Raw genomic sequence first — 24,674 nt, 5'->3', positions numbered from 1 at the left:
TAAATCATCCGAATGTCCTAGTTAACTTACCAATAAACTTGATCGCATCCGGAAAATGGTTCGCTAGATCTCCTGCCTGCGACCAATGATCGGTGATCGGTATCTGCAGATAGCGTATCTGGCCGTCCCGTTCGAACACATTCGGCAAATCCGGTGTCACGTTCAGAATGTACTGTTGGGCGAATTCAAAACGTTAGGATCAATCCTCTACCTACTGACGACATTTGCACACACACACACACACACACACTTACTTTAATGTTGTACTTTTTCAGCGACTTCAGATCCTCGCTGTGCGATGCATTACCGAGGAACAGACCGGGCAGTATTTCCACCGGTTCGACGCTAACGGCCGCCTCGGACAGGTAGTTGGTGCTGCTTTCACAATCGGACGATTCGGTGCTGCTGCTGCACGCCGAGTCCGAGAATGGGATCGAAATGCGGAGGGATCTGTGATGGGAAAGCAAAGAAAAAAGGAAGAATGGAACGGTAAGTATAAAGAGTCGTTACATGCAATTGTTTCTTAGTATCGTGCGTAGTAATATTCTTAGAAGCAGTACTCTTTGTATACGGGATTATTGTGATCGGGAGTAAACAGTAAATGGAATCTGCACACACAAAATTTTACAACTTTTAGTTCTCTTTCTCTCTCTCTCTTTTCTCCTAATAATCAGTGTATTTTCTCATACCTTACATAATACTAAATCCACGTTGTGATTTGTATATTTTAAGAACCTTAGTCGCCTCAAAGTATGCAATCTGTATTGCGTCATGGTTTGTCTCTTTTTGAGATGATATGATGATATGCATGACACCGTTACCACTATACCAGCAGATACATCGAATTGGTAGGAAACAAATTAAGACAAATTACTCGAAGTCCCGGCAAACTTAACTAACCACCCAACCTGGCCGACTTTTTTAAACGAATTTCATACATTTAGGCGTAAGTGTTTGGTTCAATTTCATAGTTGATATGTTCACGGGTGTTTTGTTGCTAAATGGAATTAGATAATTCTTTTCATTAGAGTTAAAATAGATTCGAGAAGTCCTCCCCAGTAGAATGGCTTGCGTGCAGCACTGTGAGACGTCAATTTTATAGGACAATTTACTTGAATCTACTTGATGAATACTTTGCTCATTATTGCCTTAATGGGTTCCTAAGCACCAAGTAGGATATGGAAAGTGAAGTAAATAGAGCATTATGGTAAGTGGTCAACCCTCCAACATTGCTTGTCATTTATTAAGAGTATCGATCATGTAAGCCCGGAACAAAACTTCCTATGAATATGTTTCAAGGGCTAGGGGCACAACATATCGGCTCTGTTACACAACCGTCGGTTGACTTAATAGAAGTAGCAACATATTGAGGTAAAAAACCAAAGCTGAAAGGATGGAAAGAGTAAGAATCTATGTTCAAAATCTAGCTAAATTTTTCACCAATTAATTAAATCATTTTTAATCAGACCTGAAACACACTTTGCATACACGCTAGTCCATAGGCTTTACAATCCTGAAATAGTACTTGAAGATGCATTTGTGACCACATGAGTTTCCTCCAATACTCCAACACCAACGTCTCAACGCCGCTCATCACCTTCCGTACTCCTCCGAAAATTACCTTCGGCTGGTGCGAAAGCTATACAAACTGCCTGTGCGTACTACGGGAGATGCGATCGTACTGAGACATGCCGCCGTTATTGCTGATCTCGTTGCTGCTGCTGCTGCTGCTGCCACTGTAGGATTTGCTGCTTCTGCTGCTTCTGCCGTTGCTGTGTCTCCATCTTTAAGCGCCACCACCGTACGAGCAAGATTCATGTGTTGTGGTATTCCTAGTGGTGTGCAGTTTTATCGTGTATATCCCTCTTCACCGAAAGCGGTTATCGCAACACAGCGTAACCTTTAGGTATCACTGTCGAAGGACGTGCGGGATATGTAATCGTATCATCACGCGAACTTTTGAGACATATTTCTGGGAGATATTATGCCAATAGCACCGTTGCGCACAACATTTAAAGACGGTATATTTGATGGGCCACGCCACGTATTTTGCTCACCTCCTTGCTATACACATCTTCATTTTTCGACGATGTTCTATGCTCCACTAAGCTATCTCACAAACGAACACTTAACCACTAAAAAGCAAACCACTCTAAAACCGCTCTGATATGTGTAAACGTTCAACATCGAAGCCACTATACACCACCAAAAGCGTCACCCACTTCCTTCTTCTCTACGCCATGTTAGGCTATTTGTTCACCACCGCAGTCCGTGCGTCCTCACCGGACGAACAACTGCATCTGTGTACTGTGGTCTACCCCGTTCGCTTCTGGTCGCACACGTAGACTGCGAAAATAACGCTACGCTACAAACGTTCTTGTCATTAACCTTCCGGTGTGGTAGCCGGCCGAACGTACTCTGACGGACCCAGTCGAAGGAACCATTGACGACGCAGCAGCAGCGCGCAGCAGTGCAAGCTGAAACGGATCGTAGTAACCAACACAACTTGTGCTACTCAATGAAGCTCGGCGTCTACCCAGCAGAGTGTGTGTGTGTGTGAATGAGAGAACGTTTGGGAAAGAAAGAGAGAGTGGGAGCCGTCATGTAACTGCGCGGTTGTAAATGGTAGACCAGATGAACCTCGTGGCGAAGTTGCGCCGTGGGTTGGGTGTTATTACCATCTCTCTTTTTCGCTTACTCCAACCGCTTCACTTGCAACCTACGCAAACTGACGACAGCAAAAACGTAAGGACGAAAGATGTTTTAGCCCTGGTCCTCCTGGTGCTGATGTGGAAGGGAAAGAAGGGAGTGGGGTAATATAAATATATCCTCCCAACCTGTCAGCCTACTACACAACAACCGGATCACTTTCTCCGCCTTCTGGCAGTGTCTAACCGTCGGCGGCCCTTTCTTGGTTGTCCTTTTGTAACGTTTTTATTTTATTTCTTACAACCTCCGCAGCTATCGAAATACCTGGTAGGAAGTAAGAAATAACCTTGCCAGACTTGAGGATTCCGAGAGAGAGATAGAGAGAAAGGGACAGGGTGGAAGAGGGAAGGAGAGTAGTAACAACAATTTTACCATTCGGAGGTTTCACATTACTTTGATTCTTTGAACAAGTAGGCGAGATTGCTTGTTTGTTGCTCTACTTCAACCAAATTAGGCTGCGTGCGTGCGTACGTACGCCGTCGTGCAGAAATAGTTAACTGGGGTGGAGGGAACAGTTACAACTTTACTCTACTTTTTTGGTCTATTTTTATGCTTCCTACTGTTTGGTTTTCTTTCCAAGTATCCCAAGATGTCTGTAAGTTTTAGTTAACTTAATGAATTGGAACTTAGAATTGCGTATTTCTTACGAGAGATCCAACTGATGAGGTGACATCGGTCTTCAAACGGCAAGACCAAGGATCAAATCCTCTCCCCTAGGGACTGCTATGCAACTCCTTCTTCTTCTTATTGTCTTAACGACCTATTAAGACACGCCGGATATGTGATGGCTTCATACACGTGCTGATATCACGCAATTGGGATGGATAGTCAGTTCAGTCCTCACTGCGAGGAAATGATCCGGATGGGATTCGAACCCTGGGTCTGTCATATAAAGACAGCCATTTTACTATCCAACCACGTGGTATCAAAAAGTTTCTTAAGCCTTTAGATGGTCGCATTTGGTCGCGAAAAAATAATTAACGCATTTTAAAAATGAAATCAAATAAATATATTTTCTATTAACAAATAGAAAAAATCAATTGAAAACCCACAATGTAAAAGCTTATATAAAATAGACCAAGCACAAACGAAACACTTGTCCCAATCAGAGCAGCTTACACAATGTAATTCACTAAACAAACAAAAATCCCGGGCACGACACGCTGCAAACCACCCTCAAAAATTCTTCCGAATTCCTACATTATTTACCTTAATCCCATCAGTTGCTCCGTTGCGGCACAGGCCGTCTGCAGCTTTGCGTTGATGACTTCATCCTCGCACCACTCCGGAAATGACTGACGAAAGTTAGCATAGCCACCTACACACGTGGGGAAGAAAAGCAAGAACAAAAACATAAACGCTGGCATTAGTTGTTGTTGCGACCGGTGTTTTAAGTTTCGAGAATGAAATTTGTTCGAGCACGCATCGCTAAAATATGAGGCAGTCAGTCAGTGTCTATGTCCCAGCCAAACTCAAACGACGCCACTTCCGGGTAACTGTTATTATTGAGTTTTTTTTTTCAATTCTCTCTTCTTGATATTTCAGAGCTTTTTGGAAGTTCTGATAGAAGCAGATTCCCTTTCCCTTGTAGAGACCATTACAACTCAATCCAGGACGTACTATATGTATATAAATGGGCGCGCATGTATACTACCGCACCATCAACCACGCTTGCTGATGCTGCTCGGTTGGCTGCGTACGTTCGAGTAGAGACACGGTTCTCGCCTACGTAAACCACCCTCTCTCTCTCTCTCATTTCCCTCTATTCCCTCCCTTCCCTTCGTTGCTCTTTACACCCGAACCAAATTCATTCATGGGCTTCTCGTTCATTCATCTTTTCATCGTTCCCGGCTCGCATGTGACGTCCTTGCTCTGCTGGATCGGTGAATCCGTGAGCAGCAAGCGCTTGTGGGTGGGTGTGTGGCGTGTGAAAGGAATGTAAAAGTTTACTCACCAATTCCAAAAGCATGGGAGTGAGGGGGGGGGGGGGGGATGGGGAGTGGGGAATGTTACACTGCGATAATGATCGTACCTACACACGTACATGGCTGGCACACCAACACTCGAATCCAAAGCTGCTACCCTAAAGCGTTTGCTGCTTACTACCCCGAACATAACGTGTTGTGTGTGTGGCGCCTACACAGACACACACTCACACATACACACACACACACACACACACATACACACACAGTACATTGTAGGCACGTGTGCGTTTGTGCGTGCTCTAACACGATCAAAACAGAAACCGAAAGTAAGCGGAGTGCTCTCCGCCGAGCCCGAGCCACGAAAAGTGCGGCGTGGGCGAAAAAACCTTATTTTACCGGCAGAGGGTGGCTCGGAATATAGAGCTCCGAAGTCCACCCCCTCCTCTGCGCGACGTATAAAAGCCTGACTGTGGGCGTTGAAAGCATTTGCCATCCACGGAGGAGATGGCTCTATGTATCCCGGAGCTCATTTGGATACAAGTGGCTTCTCTTCACTGCACCGAAATTGGCGGGAGTGTGGAGCAAACGATGTTGCTAGGTGGAATTCTTTATTCTACCTAGAAGTGGCCGGTTTCGTGTTCTGACGCCATCGTTCTAGCATCACAAAGAGGTTTTTTTTTGTCTCGCACACCACATAATAGCACCGGATCGATACTAGACGTGTACATAAGCTTGAATGAATCATCGTCCCTCGTCCAACTCGAGAAAGACAGTGAAAGAAAGTAAGATCTCTCTCTTTCTCTCTCTCTCGATTTAGAATAGAATGGTCTCTCAGGACGATCTCTCTCTCTCTCTCTCTTCTCTAGAGCAATTGAAGCAACTTGTACATAGAATCCTGTGTGGATACACAAGGACACACAGTAGCAGTTATATTGACCCCATTACCTACCCCTACCCCAAAGGTTCGCCAAACTTTGTCCAGACCCACCTGGTTTGCCTGGCTAGAAAATCACGACACCCCTGGCGCAGAATTCTAGCGTGGGAAGTTCTTGATGCTTTTGCAGGCTACATAAGGTGTGTGGGGGAGGGAGGGAGGGGGGGGGACTACAAAAGGGGAAGAGGAGGGATTCATTGAGTAAACTTATTTTTAGGAGCAGAGCGAAGGTGGGATGAAAAATCATTCCATTTTCCAAACCGTTCGCAGAAGGCTTTCACGGGGCCGTAATTTTCCTTTTTTTTTGTTCTTTTGGGTTGGCTGGCGGGAAAGGATTCCATTCCTTTGCTCCTTCGCACAATCACAAACTACACTGTCCCGAATGCAAAGGACGCCCACGATGGGTGAGCGAGTTGCAACGGTTTCGAAAAACGTCCGTTTGTCTGCGCGAGATGGATTTGTGATGGATGTCTAATTTTAGCAATTCGAAATAGGGACTTTGCTTCGCCAGGACGCTACCACCAGTCAGTCAGTGCACCAGCGGGTTCTGTGTGTGTCCTGTTCTATCAAGCAGTAGCAAGCAGTAGCAAGCAGCAGCAGGCTATGTTTAGCATTCAATTTTAAGATAAGCTGCAGCACGAACAGCACCACGCGCACTCGCGGGGTTTGCTATGAATGAATGGGAAACGTGGCACATAGCGAAGTGACACACAGTGGCACACCTATGTACACCCATTTCCTATTGGGGATGATGCCATTTTCCGATCGGTGGGTTAAAAATATGCTTGCAGCAAAGCTTTTTCTTACCCAATCCCGGCGCCACACTGCTGTTTGCGCTCGACAGTTGACTGCTGTTCGAGGCGAGCTTTGTTATTTTTAATTGACCTTTTTAATTGAAAACTGTTTGTACAACGCCAATAGGGAATGTAGATTCATGTTTTGCTCTTTTCTTATTTGTAAATGAATTGCTGGATAATAAACAAAACTGGATGTTGTACAAATGCTTTTTCCAAATGTTTCTCACTAGAATAGAGACCGGGAACGCTAGTATGGAGCAGAAAGGAAGCGATGGTGGAAAACGTTGAAAACGTAAAATTATTAAAATATCAAACTAAAGCAAAACAACCAAGCCCGGTTCATTTCTGACCTAAATTTCCATTTTAGTAAAGCTTAACTAAGGTCCGTGGGCTTAGTCCACTCAATAAAGCCTGTGATTGAATATCTGTCATCCCACGCGGCCTCATTTCCGGGCTCAGGTTGTTTTTTTTTTGCAAGCCGCACCGTCAAGTGCAGACATTTCTGCACGAAAATACACACACACACAGCTCAGCTAACCACACAAAATACTTTGGTCTAATTATGAAGCGATTGGAGCTGGAGTTCGCGATCGGAAAAGCATATGGGACCAAATCCAATAGAAGTCAGCTTCTCGTAGGTGCATTTGTTTCGTGCCCTCGTTATGACCCCCGTTATGAAGGTGTAGGTGGTTCCGGCAGGTTGGATAACAAAAAACATTGCCACTAAACAAACGTGATGAAGCTGTGGCAGTGGTAAAAAAGGTGAATGGCACAAAAAAACAACATCAAATATCGTAAGAAACCTACCGAAAAGAGATTGCTAATTAGGTGAATTGTTAAGCGAGAAGCTTGGACCTAATGGAGCTAAGTAATGTCCTTTTTAATGTGTTTAAAAAGTATAGCTTGATCATGGTAATTCAAAAATATAAATAAAAGTATTACTTGATACTTGATTCGTATTACAATTTTAAAATGTTTAAGTAGGAGCAGGAGTTTATGGAGCTGCTTGTCAGATATCGATATTTGGTAACAGATTGGTGGTCTCATACAGCTATAAAAATCATAATAATAGAAGAAGCAAATATTACTTAATATTTCCTTAGGTTTTTGGCCGTCTCGAAAAAACTGACTTGAGGATCATTTAACTTAAAAATTTCCTACACTTTTGTGAAGAAAGAACACTCTTCTACTAATGTTAACACCTTGATATACTAAACCTTGATCTTTTCCATATTTTTTGGCTTTACAATTTCTAGAGGTTTCGGGGGGAATTTCGGGGCCCGACCCGGTGGATGGTATAGGCGACAGCTGCGCCAGTCTTCACACGGCAGGACCAGGGTTCATATCCAATTCGGACCGTTCTTCCGTAGTGAAGAGTTAGTCTTCCAACTGCCTGGTATCGGCAAGTCTAGTAAACCAGTCGATGGCCGGCGTGACCTAGAAGGTCGTTAAGCCTAAAAGAAGAAGCATCTCAAGAAGTCGCGGCCGGCAATTCCTGCCATCCCTGAAATGATTACCCGTAGATTGGTAGTACCATCGACTGATGTTTCTTGATGTCGTCCTTTTATTCTTTATAAGAAGAGTTAAATAGATGCTGGATAAGGTATTAAAGTGAATCATTTGTGAGGGTAGGAATTCATGTACAAAGTATACACAAGGTTTGCGGATGTAATCGACGAGCCATTTGAATTTGACAGTTATTATATTTTTGACGATTGGAAACAATACCACACACCGATGTTGATGTGGTTGTTGGAGTGACCTTAGAGGACGTTAAGCCAAGAAGAAGTACTTTAGTTAATTGTTTCAAGGGTAAGAACACAAGCAAGAAGTATACACAAGGATAGTAGATGCATTCGACGCGTCATTCAACACTTTCCACGCCACGAAAATGACAGCTGTCAGTTGCTCTGCTCAACATCCCCCGAATTCGGGTGATACGGTGCTGCTCGACATATAAAATTAGACAGTTTTTATAGGTTTCTCGACTTCCAAACAAACTTCTTTGTGAGCAGGCAATAGAAAATTCCAGTTCCCGTGAACACGAGGTTCTCTAGAGCAGAATAAATTCAGTACTCGGTGCAGTCGCGCCATACGCACACACACATCAAACAGTCATCGGAGAGCGCTGAACGGTTTACGTCCAATGTTTACTCCAGGCAAATTCCTTTATTACAGGGCATACGGTTAAATTGCCACGCCACATCGCCTTAATGGAACGAACGTGGACGTGTCTTTTCGTTGTGCAAATTACTACCCTACCCAACCGGCATCCAACAACCAACCGAGAGAGGCTGTCCCCTCGGACGAGACACACGCGGACAGTGCGAACACAAGAGTAGCCGTGTGGGAGGGGATGGCTAGCTGCTCTTGCTGTCTCTCTGCGTGGGTGAAGTTTCATTCATAAGCTTTTTTATTGCACCATTTCTTCTTCGCCGCCAGCCGGTGGAGTGTGCTTTTGTTGCTTCTTCGCCAGCCGTTTCTTCGCTTTCGTGGTTTAATGGTGTCGGTCGGTGGCCGGCCGGTTGTAGTCGTTGATCTAAAATGGCCTCTTAACAGCTTTCCACACTATTTACTAGGTTGGAATAGGTGTTTCTTTATCTTTCTCTCATTATCTGTCTCTTCCTACTTAAGAAAATATAAAACAATCAATAGTTTATTTACAATCAATCACTACACGATTCATCCTACGAAAGACAGCATAGTCGAAGCGGAGGACATCCTTCAATAATTTGTCACTGTTTACACATATCCATCATCAGAAACGCACCAACAGGCCAGCAAAACGGTTTCTGGTCCCAGCATTAGACACAAGTGCCACTCAGCGCAAAAATATCCCCCGAGACAACAGTGTGCGCCACATGGTGGTTCATTGAAAAAGACGATTTTTACGATGCTTTCGCTCTTCCCTTTCTCACTCTCTCTCTCTCTCTCTCGCTCTTGTTGTATATCGTGGAAGGGAAAGTGGAAGCTGCTCTGGAGTGGGAGACAGTCGGGGAGCTTAAAACGCCCTTACACAATATTTCTGCTGGGCTTGGAGCGGGAGGGGGGGAGACTGCGCATGCCCCAAACTGCTTTGCTTGCTTGCTGCTGGGCAGAAAGGCAAAAATTATCGCGTGGGATTCATTCAGAAAATTGTTGTGTATCGATTTCTGCTCGCCAAAAAGGTTCGGCGGGGGGAACTGGTTTGGGGTTTGGGGTGGCAAAAGTGTGGGATTTTTGTTTGTTCGTTTTTATGGGGAGGTGAACGGTGGTGGCGAAGAATAGGAATATAGATTACGACATAGAGCAGAGAGAGCAGCGAAAAATAGTGGAAAAAAGCTGAACGAACGAACGAACGAACCTTAGCACAGTGCGTGAGTGTGAATGAAAAGTGGAGTTTTTTTTTAAATTCATTTTGAAAAAATATATGAATAAACAGTTAAAGAGGGCGCCGACAGAGAGAGGTGAATGAATTCGTGTGTGGCTTTTGTTTCTTTTTGTTTAAACAATTTTCAGACGAATTTTTCTAGCCAAATTGAATATTAAAATAATTTATCCCAAAAAAAAAAAGCGTTAAAACAAAGGAAAAAGCTATCAATTTTGCAATTTCCCAATACAATGAATGGCAACAGGAAGTCAACGGCTAGAAAAAAGACACACCTTCTAATGCCATTCTGCACATGGTAATTCATAAAAGCGTGGTTCATGTGCTCGTACCGGAACGTGAAACACTTTCCATCACGCATGGCGTGCCACACGGTAAAGGTTAAAGTGCCGGGTGGAGGAGACCGTTGTTCTTGTAGGGCGGCAAAACACGATCGCGTGTTGCTTATACATCCACACTTGGATTAAACAATGTTTTCTTAATGTATCGTCGGCACGCTAGGCTAGGCAGCGCTGACGGCGCACAGACACGCGCCCATCAACCCCTACACCGTTGACCGATGTAGTTGGAACAATGAAACATTGCCGCCGCGCGTCCGATTCCAGCTTTATTTGATTAAAGAAAAAGGGCAAAGTTGTAACAATTTCTAATCTTTCCGATTCTATTTCGTACGATAACGTGCACGGTTAACCCGCTGCTCTTTAAGACGGACGCCAACCGAACATTTGGTTAGTCGGAAATCATCGTCCGATAGCAGGAAATAGCATTCCGACACAACCGAACCGAAACGCAAAACAATACGTTTTTCCACCATGTTACCCAGCTACCAGCTGCCCTCCTTCAAGGAAACAAAGGCTTCCACGAAAGCTGAACTAATTTCACAGACACATAGACACACATTCCAACATTGAGCACTAAAAATGCCCTCTAACGTTCTTAAGTGGTTCATTTTTATACATCTTTTTGCCACCACCACCACCACCAAAGAACGGCGAACAAAGAACGACAGCTTCGTCAGAAACGGAAGCTACGCTTCCTCAAGCGTGAAGCGTGAGCAGAAGCACCAAGAACGCGTGCAGTTATAGCGTCATAATGGAGTTCTTTATTGGGTCTCTGTTTGGTGTGTGTGTATATGTGTGGTGAAATTCATCGTAAGAAGCTTGCTCCGAATTACGTCATACGTCCGTGACGTCAGCGCAGCAAAGCTTCACCGTTCGAGTGGAGCGAATGTAAATTGACGTTTCTAAAGAACGCTGTCGATCAATCGAGATATGTGATACTAAAATAATGTGATGAAATCTTCTGTTTTCAGGGCGAAATCACTAACAAAGCACGTACGCAGCCAGCTAGGTGGTGTGAGGTACCAGGCGCCCGCTTTTGATTTTACACAACAAATGTTTATCAACAGACACACACACACATTCTACACCGCAGAGAGAGCCTCTGTTGGAGATAATCGCACACGATTGCCGACTTGCATCTGCTTAACAGCCGACGCCTAAAAACAGTAGGTAAAACGAGAAAATTCACGGTACAAAACAATTTAAATCCGAATCGTATGCAGAAGACAGAGGGATTTCTACCAGAAAACAAAAAACAAAAATTCATACGGTGTACCACACGGTTTCGGTTGTCCTCCTACGTGAAAATTGAAATCAAAGAATGGAATCGTATTATCCTTGGCCTGAAGTTTTCTGCTTTAGCAATATTGGGATGTGGGCAGCAGCAATTTCTTGTCGCCCATTTTCGTCAGCTCCTAGTAGCTTGTGTGTGTCCTCACAGTATTAATCTGTGCCAGGTTAGTGCTACAACAAAAAAAAAAAAAAAGGTCAACATCACAAGCAGCAGCAGCAACATCGCCACCAGGCTTAGGACCTTAATAAGGGAGGGACCCGATGTCTGTTGACGCCAGCTCGATTTATTTTGTGATTTTCGGTTCCCCACTCGCCCTTATACGTGTGTGTGTGTGTGTGTGTGTTGCAAAGAAAAGTCGACCTGTGTGTTACCTTAGAAAAAGTCTCACGACGCCTACACACACACACACACCTACGTTTGACCGTGGCTCGGTACGCTCGGTACGCTCCTCTCCACCCCCAGCAAAGGCCAGCAGGACTAAAAGCTCGCGATGCGTTGGACAGATTGCGAGGGACGATTCTTTTTTCGTACCAAAAGCCGCCTCCACAGAAAATCCGTCCGCCCACCCGAACCAAGGGCGCATGAGAAGATAATGCTTTTTTTTTGCTGCTGGTGCTGCTGCTGCTGCTGCCCGAAGCTCAACGATCAAGGATTTGGAGTGGCGGAAAATAACCACTACCACACGCGCATAGTATACCCCGAACACCGCAACAAGGACCAGCGGTAAATGAGCTGATACGTACGCCCACGCTTTTCAACAACGGCGGCAGGCGGTTGTTCGCTCCCACGCAGCTAACACCAGGCAAAATAGCAAAAACAACCCGCAGCACACGGGGCTGGCAGAACCGAAAGAAAGGACAACCTACTGGGCGCCTCCACCAAGGTGTAGAATAGGTGCAAAGGTAAGGGGAGCGAGAGAAAGCGCAAGGAAGTTTTGGCGTGTTTCTCATCTTCACCGTCATCAGCATGATCATTGCGCGCTATCATCGATTTTGGGTAGTTTTCCATCCAATTCCAGCTTGCGCCCACACACACGCGCCTTCACTTTTCTATCCGCAAAAGACGCAAAACAAACATAAGAAAAAAGCTCGAAAAGAAAGCGAAAGCGTACAGACATGTCGTCCCTATACACACACCTGCGCATCCTTTTGCAGCCCGATCTACGGACGGATATTCTCTATTTTGGGAGGATATGTCTCTCTCGCTCTCTCAAGCGCTCTTGTTTGTGTGCTGTCCCAGTGTTGGGAGGGCATAATACAAACTTCGAGTGTCTGTCGCGTGACAGTTGTCTGGTCACGAGAATAAAAGTTTCTTCAATTGCTTTGGTTTCGCCTCACATTATCAGAATATTAGTTTCGTTAGTACAATTGTAGCACTTTTGCTAAACATTTCACTAGAGTGTACATTATCCCGCATACAACAAGCGTACTTCTTGTTTTTGACCAGGTCGCCAATCAGTTTCCAGAAAATTCGGTCTAGGGCTGCGGTCCTCCACCCTTGGCTGCATCCGATCTCCGACAGGTTTGACTCCACTTGATCCAACCAACGAGATCGCCCTTGCTTCTCTACTTCTCTTTTCTGGTGGGGCATGAGTCCGGCATTCTCATCACGTTTCCCAGCCAACGTATCCTTCCGGCTTAGACTACCGTCAGGATAGCAGCACCGCCAAACAGCTCAGCTAGCTCGTGGCTCATTCTCCTTCGCCACACGTCCTTAGTACCCGCCGTTAGAAACTGGCGAGTGCATTGGCGTCCTCCGTTAGCATAGTCCAGGAATCGTCTCCGTACAGGACCACCGGACGTATCAAGATGCGGTATATCTTGCATTCCGTGTGTTGTTGGAGTTTTTTAGATCGCAGGAGTATGTGGAGTCCGTAGTATGGACGATTTATCAGAGCAATGTGCTTTCGGATTTCGCTACTTACGTTGTTGTCCGAAGTTGTCAGTTCGTACCAAGGTAGCAGAGCTCCTCTACCACCGTCAACTGATACTCTGCTTCCGAGGCGGGCTCTATCACGGTCAGAGCCTCCGGCAAGCAGGTATTCTGTCTTCCTCGCATTGATGCTCAATCCAATTCTATGGGCCTCGCGTTTCAGTCCGGTATACGCCTCACACACATGATGTCGATGCCATCCGCGAAGCCCGAAGGAATTGGAGAGATCGGGTGAAAATCGTGCCCTGACAATTTTGTACAAAATGTTTAACAAAACAAAAAGAAAAACCATGAAGGAACAATTTTTGGTTACAAAACAAAACGAGCAAAACTATTGTAGGAATTGGGTATAAATAAAGCTGTATAGGGAGCTGTCTAACAGGTTGGCTGATAAGTCCCCGGTCTGACACATAGATGGCGCCGCTAGTATTAAATGCATATTATTTTTATATAGCACCAACCTTCAAATGATTCGTGTCAAAATTTGACGTCTGTATGTCAATTAGTTTGTGAGACAGAGCGTCTTTTGTTAAGCAACTTTTGGTTGCTTGATGAACGAAAAAAGAACGAAGAAGAAAGAAAGTGTTGTTCCACCAAGACAACGCACCGTGCCACAAGTCATTGAGAACGATGGCAAAAATTCATGAATTGGGCTTCGAATTGCTTCCCCACCCACCGTATTCTCCAGATCGGGCCCCCAGCGACTTTTTCTTGTTCTCAGACCTCAAAAGGATGCTCGCAGGGAAAAAATTTGGCTGCAATGAAGAGGTGGTCGCCGAAACTGAGGCCTATTTTGAGGCAAAACCGAAGGAGTACTACCAAAATGGTATCAAAAAATTGGAAAGGTCGTTATAATCGTTGTATCGCTCTTGAAGGGAACTATGTTGAATAATAAAAACGAATTTTGACAAAAAAATGTGTTTTTCTTTGTTAGACCGGGCACTTATCAGCCAACCTGTTAGAGAGCAGTGTAGAGAGAAGGTGCGCTACAAGCTGCACCTTGCGTTCAATTCTTTCTAGAGGTTTGAGTGTCCCCCTACCCAAGTTAAGGCCTCAATCCTCCAATCTGTCTGTAAAGGTATTTTCCTTCTGAATATCCAAAGTCGCCTGGCCGACTTGCTCGCCGCCGATGAGCATCGAGAGTCCCCCTACCAAAGGGTAAGGCCGCCGATGTCTCCAACGTTCCAGTAAGGAAGATTCACATCTAGAATCTTCAGACTGCCTCTGGACATTCAGATAAAAGATATTCTTCTTCCTCACCACATGGCGACCGTGAACGAAATTCTTCTTCCCCACCACAATGGTACTATTTTTAATTCCTAAGAAAAAGCTGTGCTTTTCATAGCAAAAAAAAAGCGTTTGTGATGACGAAAAGTTTCGTTCAGGTTTTTTTTCTGTTGTTGCTTGAAAGAACGTAGGATGATTCATAACATCAACATCTGGCCACCCGGTTTTGCGCGTTGGTGTTATCGGTGGTCTCCTCACGGTGTAGGTAGTAGTAGCTCGCTCACTCGCTCGCCCCTATACTCCTGTATCGTATGATCGAATGTGTCTCGTTACATACATATATGTAACGTTTCGTAAGTGGGTTGAATTTTCCATTTCAAAGAAATTAATCATTCGCCCAAAACTTGTGGTTGCTGCTCTGCAGTGGAAAATGGAATACATTAAAACTACAAATTCAATTAAAATTAAGCTGTATTGAAGCGAAAACGCTACGTAAGTATTGATTACGTAGAATTCCCTGTAATTTGCTGCTGCGGGAACCAACTGGAACTTCTTCTCCCTTAAGTGTACAGTGGCCAAACGCAGGCAAGATACGGTGCCTTGCATGATTTACCTACAATAATCAAACATCTATTTCTAGGAGGTACACGCAAAACACGACGACACGTCACAACCGAAAAAGAAAGCTCCCGAGCAACACACTCCCCGGGGCAACCACCACCCATCCACCACACATTTCGCAGCAGAGGCCAACAAAAAAAAAAGAAACAACGCAAGTTTATCTTCCCGGAATCTGTTCCATCCAGCAAACGGTGGGTGAAATGATGGTAGCGAATGGAAAATTCCATCCAATCGAAATAGAATCCATGGAAATTTGGCAAACCGAAAACGTAACACGGTTTTACGAAAACGATTTTCCGCCAGGCACAACACCGTACGTTTTAGACGCCTGTTTTTATTGTGCTTCAAATGAATCCACTCACTCCCGTGGGGGGGGCGAAGGGAGGGGGGAAAGGAGGGACAACACATGCAGCAAACAACAAATCAGCACGCGTCACACTGAGGACACGCTTTTTCGCTTCGAGGGAGAGAGAGAGAGAGAGAGAGAGAGAGCATGGGTGTCCTTACCGCTTGCTATCGTCAAACAGTGGACGGTTCTGAGAAACAAGGTCAGCAAACCCCTGGGAAAAGGGAGGGTTTTGATTTTCCATTTTTGAACAGCATAATTATATGGAAAAGGATATCATTAGGTAGAAGGAAATAGATACAAAAAAAAGAGAAGAAAACGGAACCGGAATAGTGGAGTGATGTGATGTTCCATCATGTAATTAAAATTTGCAGACCTTTTTTCTTATTCATAAAGAACGGGGAGCCCGACAAAAAAAAAATTGATAAAAAAATAGAAAAAAGATGGATACAGATTGAAAAATATAATAACATGTAAAAATGTAGAAAGTCTTACTACAAAAAAAAAAATAAATCAAGTAAAAACAAAGTAAAAATGTAAATAAACGAGATTGTGAAATGGAAAAGATATTAAATTGAAGAAAATTGATAAAAAAAGTATTAAAAAACCAGGAAACAAATAAACTGATTACGAAATAGAAAAATAATCAAAAAGCATGAAAAATAACTTTGATTACGTAAAACAAAACCATATAAATGGGACAAATTTATGGATCAATAAGGAAAATTGTAGAAAAAAAGGAAACAAGGTAGATACAAAAGGTAAAAAAGTAATGAAAATAAAAAAAACCTACTAAGAAGTGTATTAAAAAAAAAACAGAATAAAAGAAGGGATAAACAAATTACGGCTGACATGGAAATGAAACAAAAAAGGTTCACAGCCTATAAAAAGCCGAAAAGATGTAAGCTATTAGAGTACAAATTTCAGACAAATAAAATACAATTGAAAACATAAAAAAAAACTAAAGAGAGAAAGAGAAAGACAGCCGCAAAAAAAAGGATAAACCAATACAAACTACCAAGAAAATAGAGATGAAATAACAAACACAACAGAACGGAAGAACCAAACTTGTACAACTAATCATTCTATTCACTCCTGTTTTCTTTTGCCTTTCTAAACAGCTTTTCTTTACTTCACACATCGTCTTCTGCTTGGCTTTTGCTGCTTCCGGTTGCAACATACGATTCCCAAACGGTCGCTCGTTCGCTGTGTGCACACGAGCCGGAAGTTGGAAATGGAAATTAGAAGACACAGAACAGCAGAAGGGAATTAGGGGCGAGAGAAAATGGGAAAGGCCTGCCTGTGTGTGATGGGTGTATGTTTCCGTTGACAACACATGAACGGCCTTCTCGTTTGTGTGTACCGTACACGGGAAGAGAGTGTCCCGGAGGAGCGCGGAGGGAAAAAGAAATCAAAAGCCAAGAAAAGATGATGACGATACCACACCATGTCCGCGCACATGCTGATGATGATGCTGCTGTTGCTTGTGCTGTGGGAATAACTGCCGCAGCGGAAACGCAACCATATGATTTTCTTATTGAATCGTGCTCCGAATGGGGCACCGTGTGTGTGAGTGTGTTTTACTTCTTCATTTTTGGGATTTTTTGAGGTTTTTGTTTTTCCTTCCCGCTTGCAGCAATCGTGTGTTGCTTCCAATACACGGCCTTAACATTGGGGGATGATTACTTTGTTTACGGTTGTTTAAAACAAACTAAACAAAACCCGCCATAAATCATCGGTGGAATAAAATGTCGGCATTGGGCGGTTTTTTTTCTTTCTTGGGCGTTTGCTTACTTCTTGGGGGCACAACACAACCCAAGAAATTCGGCCGAATGTGAATGATATGTCGGAGGGTTTGTGTGTGGTGCGGGACCAAGCTGGGTCCGGCCGCAAAATTAATTAATCAAACAAAGTGCAAACGCCCCTCGGTCCTCCTCGCGCCCAAAGGGGAAAGGAATGGCCACAACCATCCATCGCACCACCATCCATCGTAGGGGACCGGATGAATCCAATGAAGCGAACCCACCACCACCGTAGCACACAGTACCGGGCCAATCGTACAAGTAGGGAAGCGTGCGTTGGACCGATTTCATCGTTTATTAGACCTGTGTTGGGTGCCCCCGGAGAAGCGATGGAGGAGGAACGACTGCCGCCCCAAAACATCTTCCCGACGAAGAAAACCAAAATCGGTTCCTGCTCGACCCCTCTCTCACTCACTCTCTGTAAACAATCACACACATTAGTTCGTTTCCTTCTTCTTTCCCGGCTTGTTTGACCAGTTCCTCCATGCTGTGTCAGAAAGGCAACCCTTTTGCCTAAAAACACATGGCGCGCGCGCGCGCTGATACACGACTCGGCGGGATTTTGTCGGATCGGATTTGTTGCTGCGCGCGCTAGCGAAAGCGAGATAAATGACCGACCTTGGAAGAAAAACCGTTCCCCGTACCCCGTGTGTGTGTGTGGGTGATAGAGCAAAGGGAAGAAAAATCGAAACAGAGCACATTTGTGTGTTTGAGTGTAAACTTTCACCTCGAGTTAGGTGTGGATGGCCTTTCCTATTTGGAGTCTGGTTCCATCTTTCATCAATCGATATTAGTACAAACCCACACACTCGTAGCAAATGATCGCTTCATCGATTGGGTGTCGAGATGCCGATGAAGTATTAATCCGAAACATTGAAATTTAATTGGATTGTTCAATGACACACACAAGACATGGTATCAACTGAGTACGATCCAGTCAGCTGAATGAAAGTTAGTTTGATGTAACATACATATTTCATCATCATTATCATCAATGTTGGGCTGCTCTTTTAAAGAGCACGTCGTCGTGACATGGCCCGGTCAACAATAGATCTCCAGGAAACTCAATCCCTGGCAGCAGCTTCCCATCCATCCATGTAGGCACCCGATCTCCGACAGGTCTCCCTTCACCTGATCCAGCTAACGAATTCGCTGTGCTCCCCGACGCCTCGTGCCGAACTGGGGATCTCTGACGAATATCTGCTTTGCGGGGCATGAGTCCGTGGCCGCATAACATGTCCCAGCCTTCATATCCTGCAGGTCTTCGCCACCGTCAGGATGTCCGGACACGCCAAGAGCGTTTGCATCCTCCGCTCGGATGATCCAAGACTCGTGGCCATATAGGATCACCCGGCGAAATCAGCGTGCGATATATCTCACAGTTCGTGCGGTCTCATAGTGTACTCAGTCCCAAGATAGCAAAACTCCTCTACCACCTCGAGGTTGTCGCCGTCGACTAACACGCTGCTTCCCACTCCGGGTTCTATCACGATCAGAGCCTCCGGCAAGCAGGTATTTCAACATTTAGAAAACCTTTTTTAGGCCCTCACAACCTCAAGAGGCCTTAAATTGCCATTACTGATTTCCGCGATAAATTTTTTAGACAAGCCTAAAACTCAGCTAGTCCTACGTACAGAGAGACGGTGGTCTGGACGGGATTTGGAGTCCGGTGAACTCTGGTTCACAATTCTCTGACCTGCATGAAACCCCAGCATGAATTTTACACCGTTTTCGAGCCCAACTAAACAACATCCAACCAACGACAGATAGGATAGATGAAGACTGTGCAATATCGTTGGGAAAATTAAATCAGAAATTGTTTTTATCAGTTTATGGTGAAAGAATGTCGCACAACGATTTCGATAGAAATAAGAAGCTTTAAATATATACTCTGAAAAGGTTCTATTTTGCACCCTGAACGACCGAATGCTGGAGACACATTCGATTTCTCGAAAAGAATATGCAATTGCAATTTCTGCATTCGCAGCTAGTGTTTCAGCCGATGGAGTGATTTTCGTAGATGAAGAGTAGGGTTTAAAGTTAGTATGAAAGTCACGGGTGGCAGATGCAACGTAGGGAGGAAAGAGCCTTCAAAATTGTTTCACAAATTCCTACAAGAAATATTTTGTTAGTATGTGCAATGAATAGGACAGGAGACGTTTAATACATGACACAGAGCAAAGTCATAGATAGAGAATTGTTTACGCACAACGGCGAGGGAGAAACTTAACGAACAGCAATCTGTCAAGTGAGTAGTGAGTACACTGAAGTGAGTAGTGAATCACTGGCATAGTGATGCAGTAGTGAGAGTCACTGGCATGAGTGACACTCAGAAAACTGTACATAGACTAAATTTAGATAGTAAAAACCTCTTCATTTTTGGGCTCCTAGCAAAATTTCCCCGTAGAAAACACGTCCGAAAGAAGGATTTTTCCTAAAATTTATACAGGAATTGAAGAACAAGTTAAGAGCAGAAAACATGCAACGTTCAGTGATAATATTATGGATAAGCAGCAGGGCCAGGGCCAGACAAAATACGGTATCTGCCACCATATTCCTCCATTCTGGACTAGTGTTGGGGGGGTAATTGAATCGAATCCTAATGTGATTCGAATCCGATCGGGTCGGGTCCTTAGGATTAGGATCCAATCCGTTTCGAATCTTCCTAGGGATTGGATCTTCGAATCTTCCGAATCTGCCAACAATATGCTGAACTCTACGGAAACATTTGTTCAGCAAATGGAAGGTAATATTTAATAAAAATGGAAGGAAATTGTTGCGTGAACGAATCCTAATAATGAAGTCGTTATGATGCCTATCGAAAACGGAAAATGCTGTTATGAGGCAAGAGGTTGTGAAAATTATTTTCTTCACATGTGGGGAGCTGCTTTTCGCGTTGTTTGGTAGGAGAGGAGATAATGTCGCTTTCGCTTAAATTAAAACCTGCAAGAATATCTTTGAAATTACTCGTTGTAGAGCAATTTTGGCGAGTAGAATTTTTTAAGCCTCTTTGGCCAGATCAACGATCCAACGAGAAGCTATTACATCATCTCTAAATGCATTTTGCGTAGTTATAGAGCCTTATGTTGACATGGATTGAATGATTAGCACTTTAACTTTAAAGCAAATGTTAAATAGCGTGCTTCTAATGTCGAGCATTTTGGGATCAGTTTACCAGTTTTGGCACTATAGATCGACTGGTTGACAGAAGATGGCTTAACATTTTTTGGATAGTCATAGTACAAATTTAAGGTTTAGGGAAAAAAAAAATTGGACAGCTCTTCCTTCTTCTGAGATTATGAGGACTGATCAAGAGGACTGACTATCGTTCTCACTATGGTTCCAGTTCGGAAGGGATTTGAATCGTGGCCCTATAGCGTGTGTAGACCGGCACCGCTGTCACATCTACCACCAGGATGCCATAAAAATCCTTCTTCGTAGTTCTCTAATATTTTAATATTCAACTTGACTTTAACTTTCACTTCAACTTAAAAACTACTTGGAATTGAGGCGAGATTTTAACACATTGAATGAAGAGGATTTTTAAATTTACTTTCATCAGAATGTAGTATCAATATTGGAACACGCGTTAAAAAGTTATAGGTCTCCAAAGTCTGGTTGCCCTTAGTAGGGTTAAACACATTCCGTCAGTTCTGTTCTATCTCACTAAACCATACACGTGTGCACACACACACAAACTATCACAATACAGTCGGCGGTTTACAATCAAATCACCACCAACACACAATACGCCGGGGGTTGATAGTTAGAATGGAAAATTATACAACAACAAAAACACTAACACCACCAACACAACAACCCGGTTGTTACATTGATTCTGCTGATTTTGATTTGTGCTGAGAGAGAAGAGCAGGCGTTGCCCATATCCGTGAGAAAGAGCAGGATAGTTGTGAGTGGGGTGGGAGGTGGGGGGGAGGTGTCGGAAAGGGAAGGGAAGCAGTAAAAGGGGTGTTTTCCGTTTATCGAAGGTGATTGTCGCGTTCGCATCCGGTTGATTCTTCTTCCATTCATCGATGACGGTTCTCGGCGTCTTTCGCCTAACGTCCCACCATCATCATGACTGCGTCGTCGTCCCCCCCCCCCCCGCACTAAATCACGACGACCGATGTTGATGATGACAATGGGGAAAGGGTGGTGAATAAGGGTGAGTGATAGGGGGTGAGGGCTGCTATAGCAACGGAACGCGAAGCGGCCAACTATTAAAAAACCTCATTATACACACACACACACATACAACACATGAGAAAAAGACGCGCCTGCGCGTCATGTTGTTGGTAGAAGGAAAAAAGCGTAGATGAATGCGTGCGTGTGTGTGTGTTGGTAAAATCCGCGCTTCTTGCCGCGAGGTGACGAGGTAGAGAGAGAGATGGAGAGAAAAGGAAAAAAAAAGCTACAATCCACCGGATGATGAACCAAAAAGGGCCACCGGCAAGGAAGGATGCGGAAGGTTGTGTGACAGGACGATGGGGTAAGGTCGTCAAAAATAGGGGATAAAGGGAGTGAGGGAGAAAGGCTGATGGTTGATGTATTTCAGTGTGTCGAATTTCATTCATGTTTTGCTCTACCCACACTGTTTCTTCACGCGTGCTCTTATTCACCGCTCTCGGTTTCTCTCTCCCTCTCTTGCTTCTGCTCACTCATACTCAACGCAAACACACACACAGACGTGAAATAAAAGCGTTCTCTCTCGCTCTCACTATCTAACACCATTTTGTTCGCCTTGTCGCTCTGTCACCGACACGATATTCATTCAATATCATCACCATTTTGAAGTTCACATCCCGATGAAATCACGTTTTTGAGGTTGTATCGATGATGGGTGAAGCGGGTTTTGTTGTCGTTGCTGTTGTCTGAATTGTTTCCCGGTTGCTAATGTCATCTCACCTACACACAGGGTGGGTGGGTGCACTATAAACGGCAACAAGTGCTTCGGCGAGGGTGGGTGAGATAAGGGATGAAAGGGGTGTCACAGAAGGGGTAGAGGTCTCGCTTAATCGAATCAATTTTCATACGAGATCTGAACGACTGATCTTCGGGTGCTGTTGGTTGGTGTGAGATGGCCTTTTGATGATATTGAAAAGTGACACTTGACAGATGTAGTAATGAAGCAATTGACAGTTGCATTCAGTTTACGAAATGTGATACTTTTAAACCCTCCCCCCAAACATTATCCACCACCGACGTAAAGTCCACGCGGATGTGAGAAATGGGACATTTAAAGCCGTTTAAAATTTATTGCTTCCCGCTTTTAATTAGTTAGAAAATCTCTATTTTCACTCCAAAACAACACAGCGCAACAAGAAGGAAGTCCACTAACGGAACCCACAACCCCTCTTGCCCTCTTTCTCTCTTTGCAAACGCGGTAAAGCAAAAGAAATCCCAAATCCCTGATTCACCTCGTAGAGACGAGCAGCAGCAGCAGCAGCAGACGCACCATGATAAGGAAGTTATAAATAATACCCCCAAAAGTCCATTCGCCGATAGAGACGGGCGCGCTTGAGGAGATGCGATGACGACTTTTTGCTTGGAACGCGAGGTTCGGGTTCAATCGCGGTACAAAATCTAAACGTCACCTTCCGCCCCATCATCACTCTCGAGAAGGCGAGAGAGAGAGAGAGAGAGAGAGAGAGAGAGAGAGAGAGAGAGAGAGAGATCGCAGGGGCTTTCTCGGCTTCCGACGAGCCACAATCAACGGCAGCAAAACAACGGTCAAACCCGATCAACGATCCTTCGATAAGACTTTGACATGACGTCAACGGTGTCACTGTTTTTTTTTTTTTTTGCGTGTACGGACATACCAAAATTACTCTGGTCATCGAGATATCGTCCCACCAATTCCCCCTCAAAAAAAGGGAACTAGAAGACGTCACCGGTCTCTTATCCGTTAAAGGTTCTCCAGCAGTAGTCACTTGAAAATTGGAGATTTTTTCTTCTAATAAAAGCCCTCTCCACAATAATCAATATTTGTACTTCATTTATCTAAAAAAAAAAAAAAAGTGGCTGCCAATTGTCGGCCGTGTCACGGAGCACCTCTTCCGGTGCCGTTTTTGATAAACGCGTGCACCGATTGCGTCCCGATAAAGGTGCCAGCGCAATCAATCGTTGAGGATGTTGCGAACGGAAGTAAATCGTTTGCGCAATCCGGATATCCGCACTTGAGTGTGAGTACAAACCTGGGACAAAAGAATCTGGGTGCGCCCGGGACGCCACAATCTTATCGCGGCGGCGTTGCTTACGGCACACAGACAGGAAGCTATTCGTGGAGCAATTAACAGTGTTTGGGGTGGGGTTTTGTTATAGAACGAATTGTCAGCGTGGACGGACGGGGGACAGCAGTTCTGATTCTATCGATTAATTAGTGCAGCGTGGTTGGTATCGCATGATTGAAAATGTCACTTTCAGCGACCTGGTAGCGTACTCGACCAATCTCCGTTTTGTAGTAGCGGTCTCAGTGTTTTGCTGACGACTTCCAAGGGATTTTAACACTTTCAAATTAAACATCATTCCCCCTCACGAGTTTTTTCGCACCCAACAACAGCTGTGCATGGCCTGCTGTGCGGAAGGTTCCTGCACTCCATCTCATCACAGGTTTCCCTGCATCACTGGCAGGCAGCGCCGACTCCAAGGTTTGAGGCGGTAGCAATGGATTCCACGACACTGACCACACATCCTCTGGTCATGTGTGCAGTTCGAGCATCAGGAAGATCCCCGGCGGTGCCGATGCCCGATATCCTGGGGCAGAAGGACTACGCGCAAGAATGTACTAGTGAGTCCGAACAGTAAGATGACATTGGATGTCAAATTTCGCGCGCCAAAAGAAGCCCCTTGTTTTTATTTTTCGTTTCTCAATATGTATGTGTTTGACAGTTCTGCCACGTTTCAAGCCACAGCATCAACCCGGCTAGGAATGACAATATGTTTTCAGAGCTGCGCCAAGTGTTTTTGTCCATATTGACCATGTCCAATGTTCCCTTCTGCCTTCCCGTAGATTGTATGTCGTATTTGACGACCTTGCCGTTGGCGGTATGTCTGGGTCTGCAGTAACCTTAGAAGGTTATTAGATTAACCATTAGATCACTGAACCAAATGAATTAGGTTTGGACGAGGTGAAATTGTGACTAGCGGCTTTACTCTGTTGGCGGAATGCGTGAGTTGGATGCTACTGTAGCTTCGCAAACTTGTAGCGGCTTTCGGACTCGTGCGTTCTGCCCATGGTGGAGCCACTAGCCAAAACATCCAAAGCTGGCAACGATATGTGGCGTTGCGAACACCACAAAGTATCTGCAATAAAGGGGGTTTTCTTAGGTGCCAGTTGTTACTCTCCAAGGCACGATGCTCCAAACAACATCCACAAC

General features: G+C 44.5%; 3 protein-coding genes across 3 annotated transcripts in view; 1 reads left to right on the top strand and 2 right to left on the bottom strand.

The window, feature by feature from the left end:
• The window catches only part of LOC126568590 (probable prefoldin subunit 6), a 263,741-nt gene that overhangs the window by 37,639 nt on the left and 201,428 nt on the right, over positions 1-24,674 (top strand). The window lies entirely within an intron of this gene.
• The window catches only part of LOC126568117 (dual specificity protein phosphatase Mpk3), a 31,199-nt gene that overhangs the window by 874 nt on the left and 5,651 nt on the right, over positions 1-24,674 (bottom strand). Inside the window, exons 2-4 of the mRNA XM_050224535.1 lie at positions 3,919-4,027; positions 255-450; positions 31-172 (exon numbers count right to left, since the gene is read on the bottom strand). Coding sequence (XP_050080492.1) covers positions 31-172; positions 255-450; positions 3,919-4,027 — 447 coding nt within the window. The remainder of the gene's footprint in view (positions 1-30; positions 173-254; positions 451-3,918; positions 4,028-24,674) is intronic.
• Positions 1-24,674, bottom strand: part of LOC126568326 (uncharacterized) — a 59,812-nt gene that overhangs the window by 33,766 nt on the left and 1,372 nt on the right. The gene's annotated exons all lie outside the window — the stretch shown is intronic.

This window comes from Anopheles maculipalpis, chromosome 2RL (assembly GCF_943734695.1).
Source record: "Anopheles maculipalpis chromosome 2RL, idAnoMacuDA_375_x, whole genome shotgun sequence".
Lineage (NCBI taxonomy): Eukaryota > Metazoa > Arthropoda > Insecta > Diptera > Culicidae > Anopheles > Anopheles maculipalpis.
Note: the sequence above shows the minus strand (reverse complement) of the source record. Positions and strands in the feature narration are given on the sequence as shown.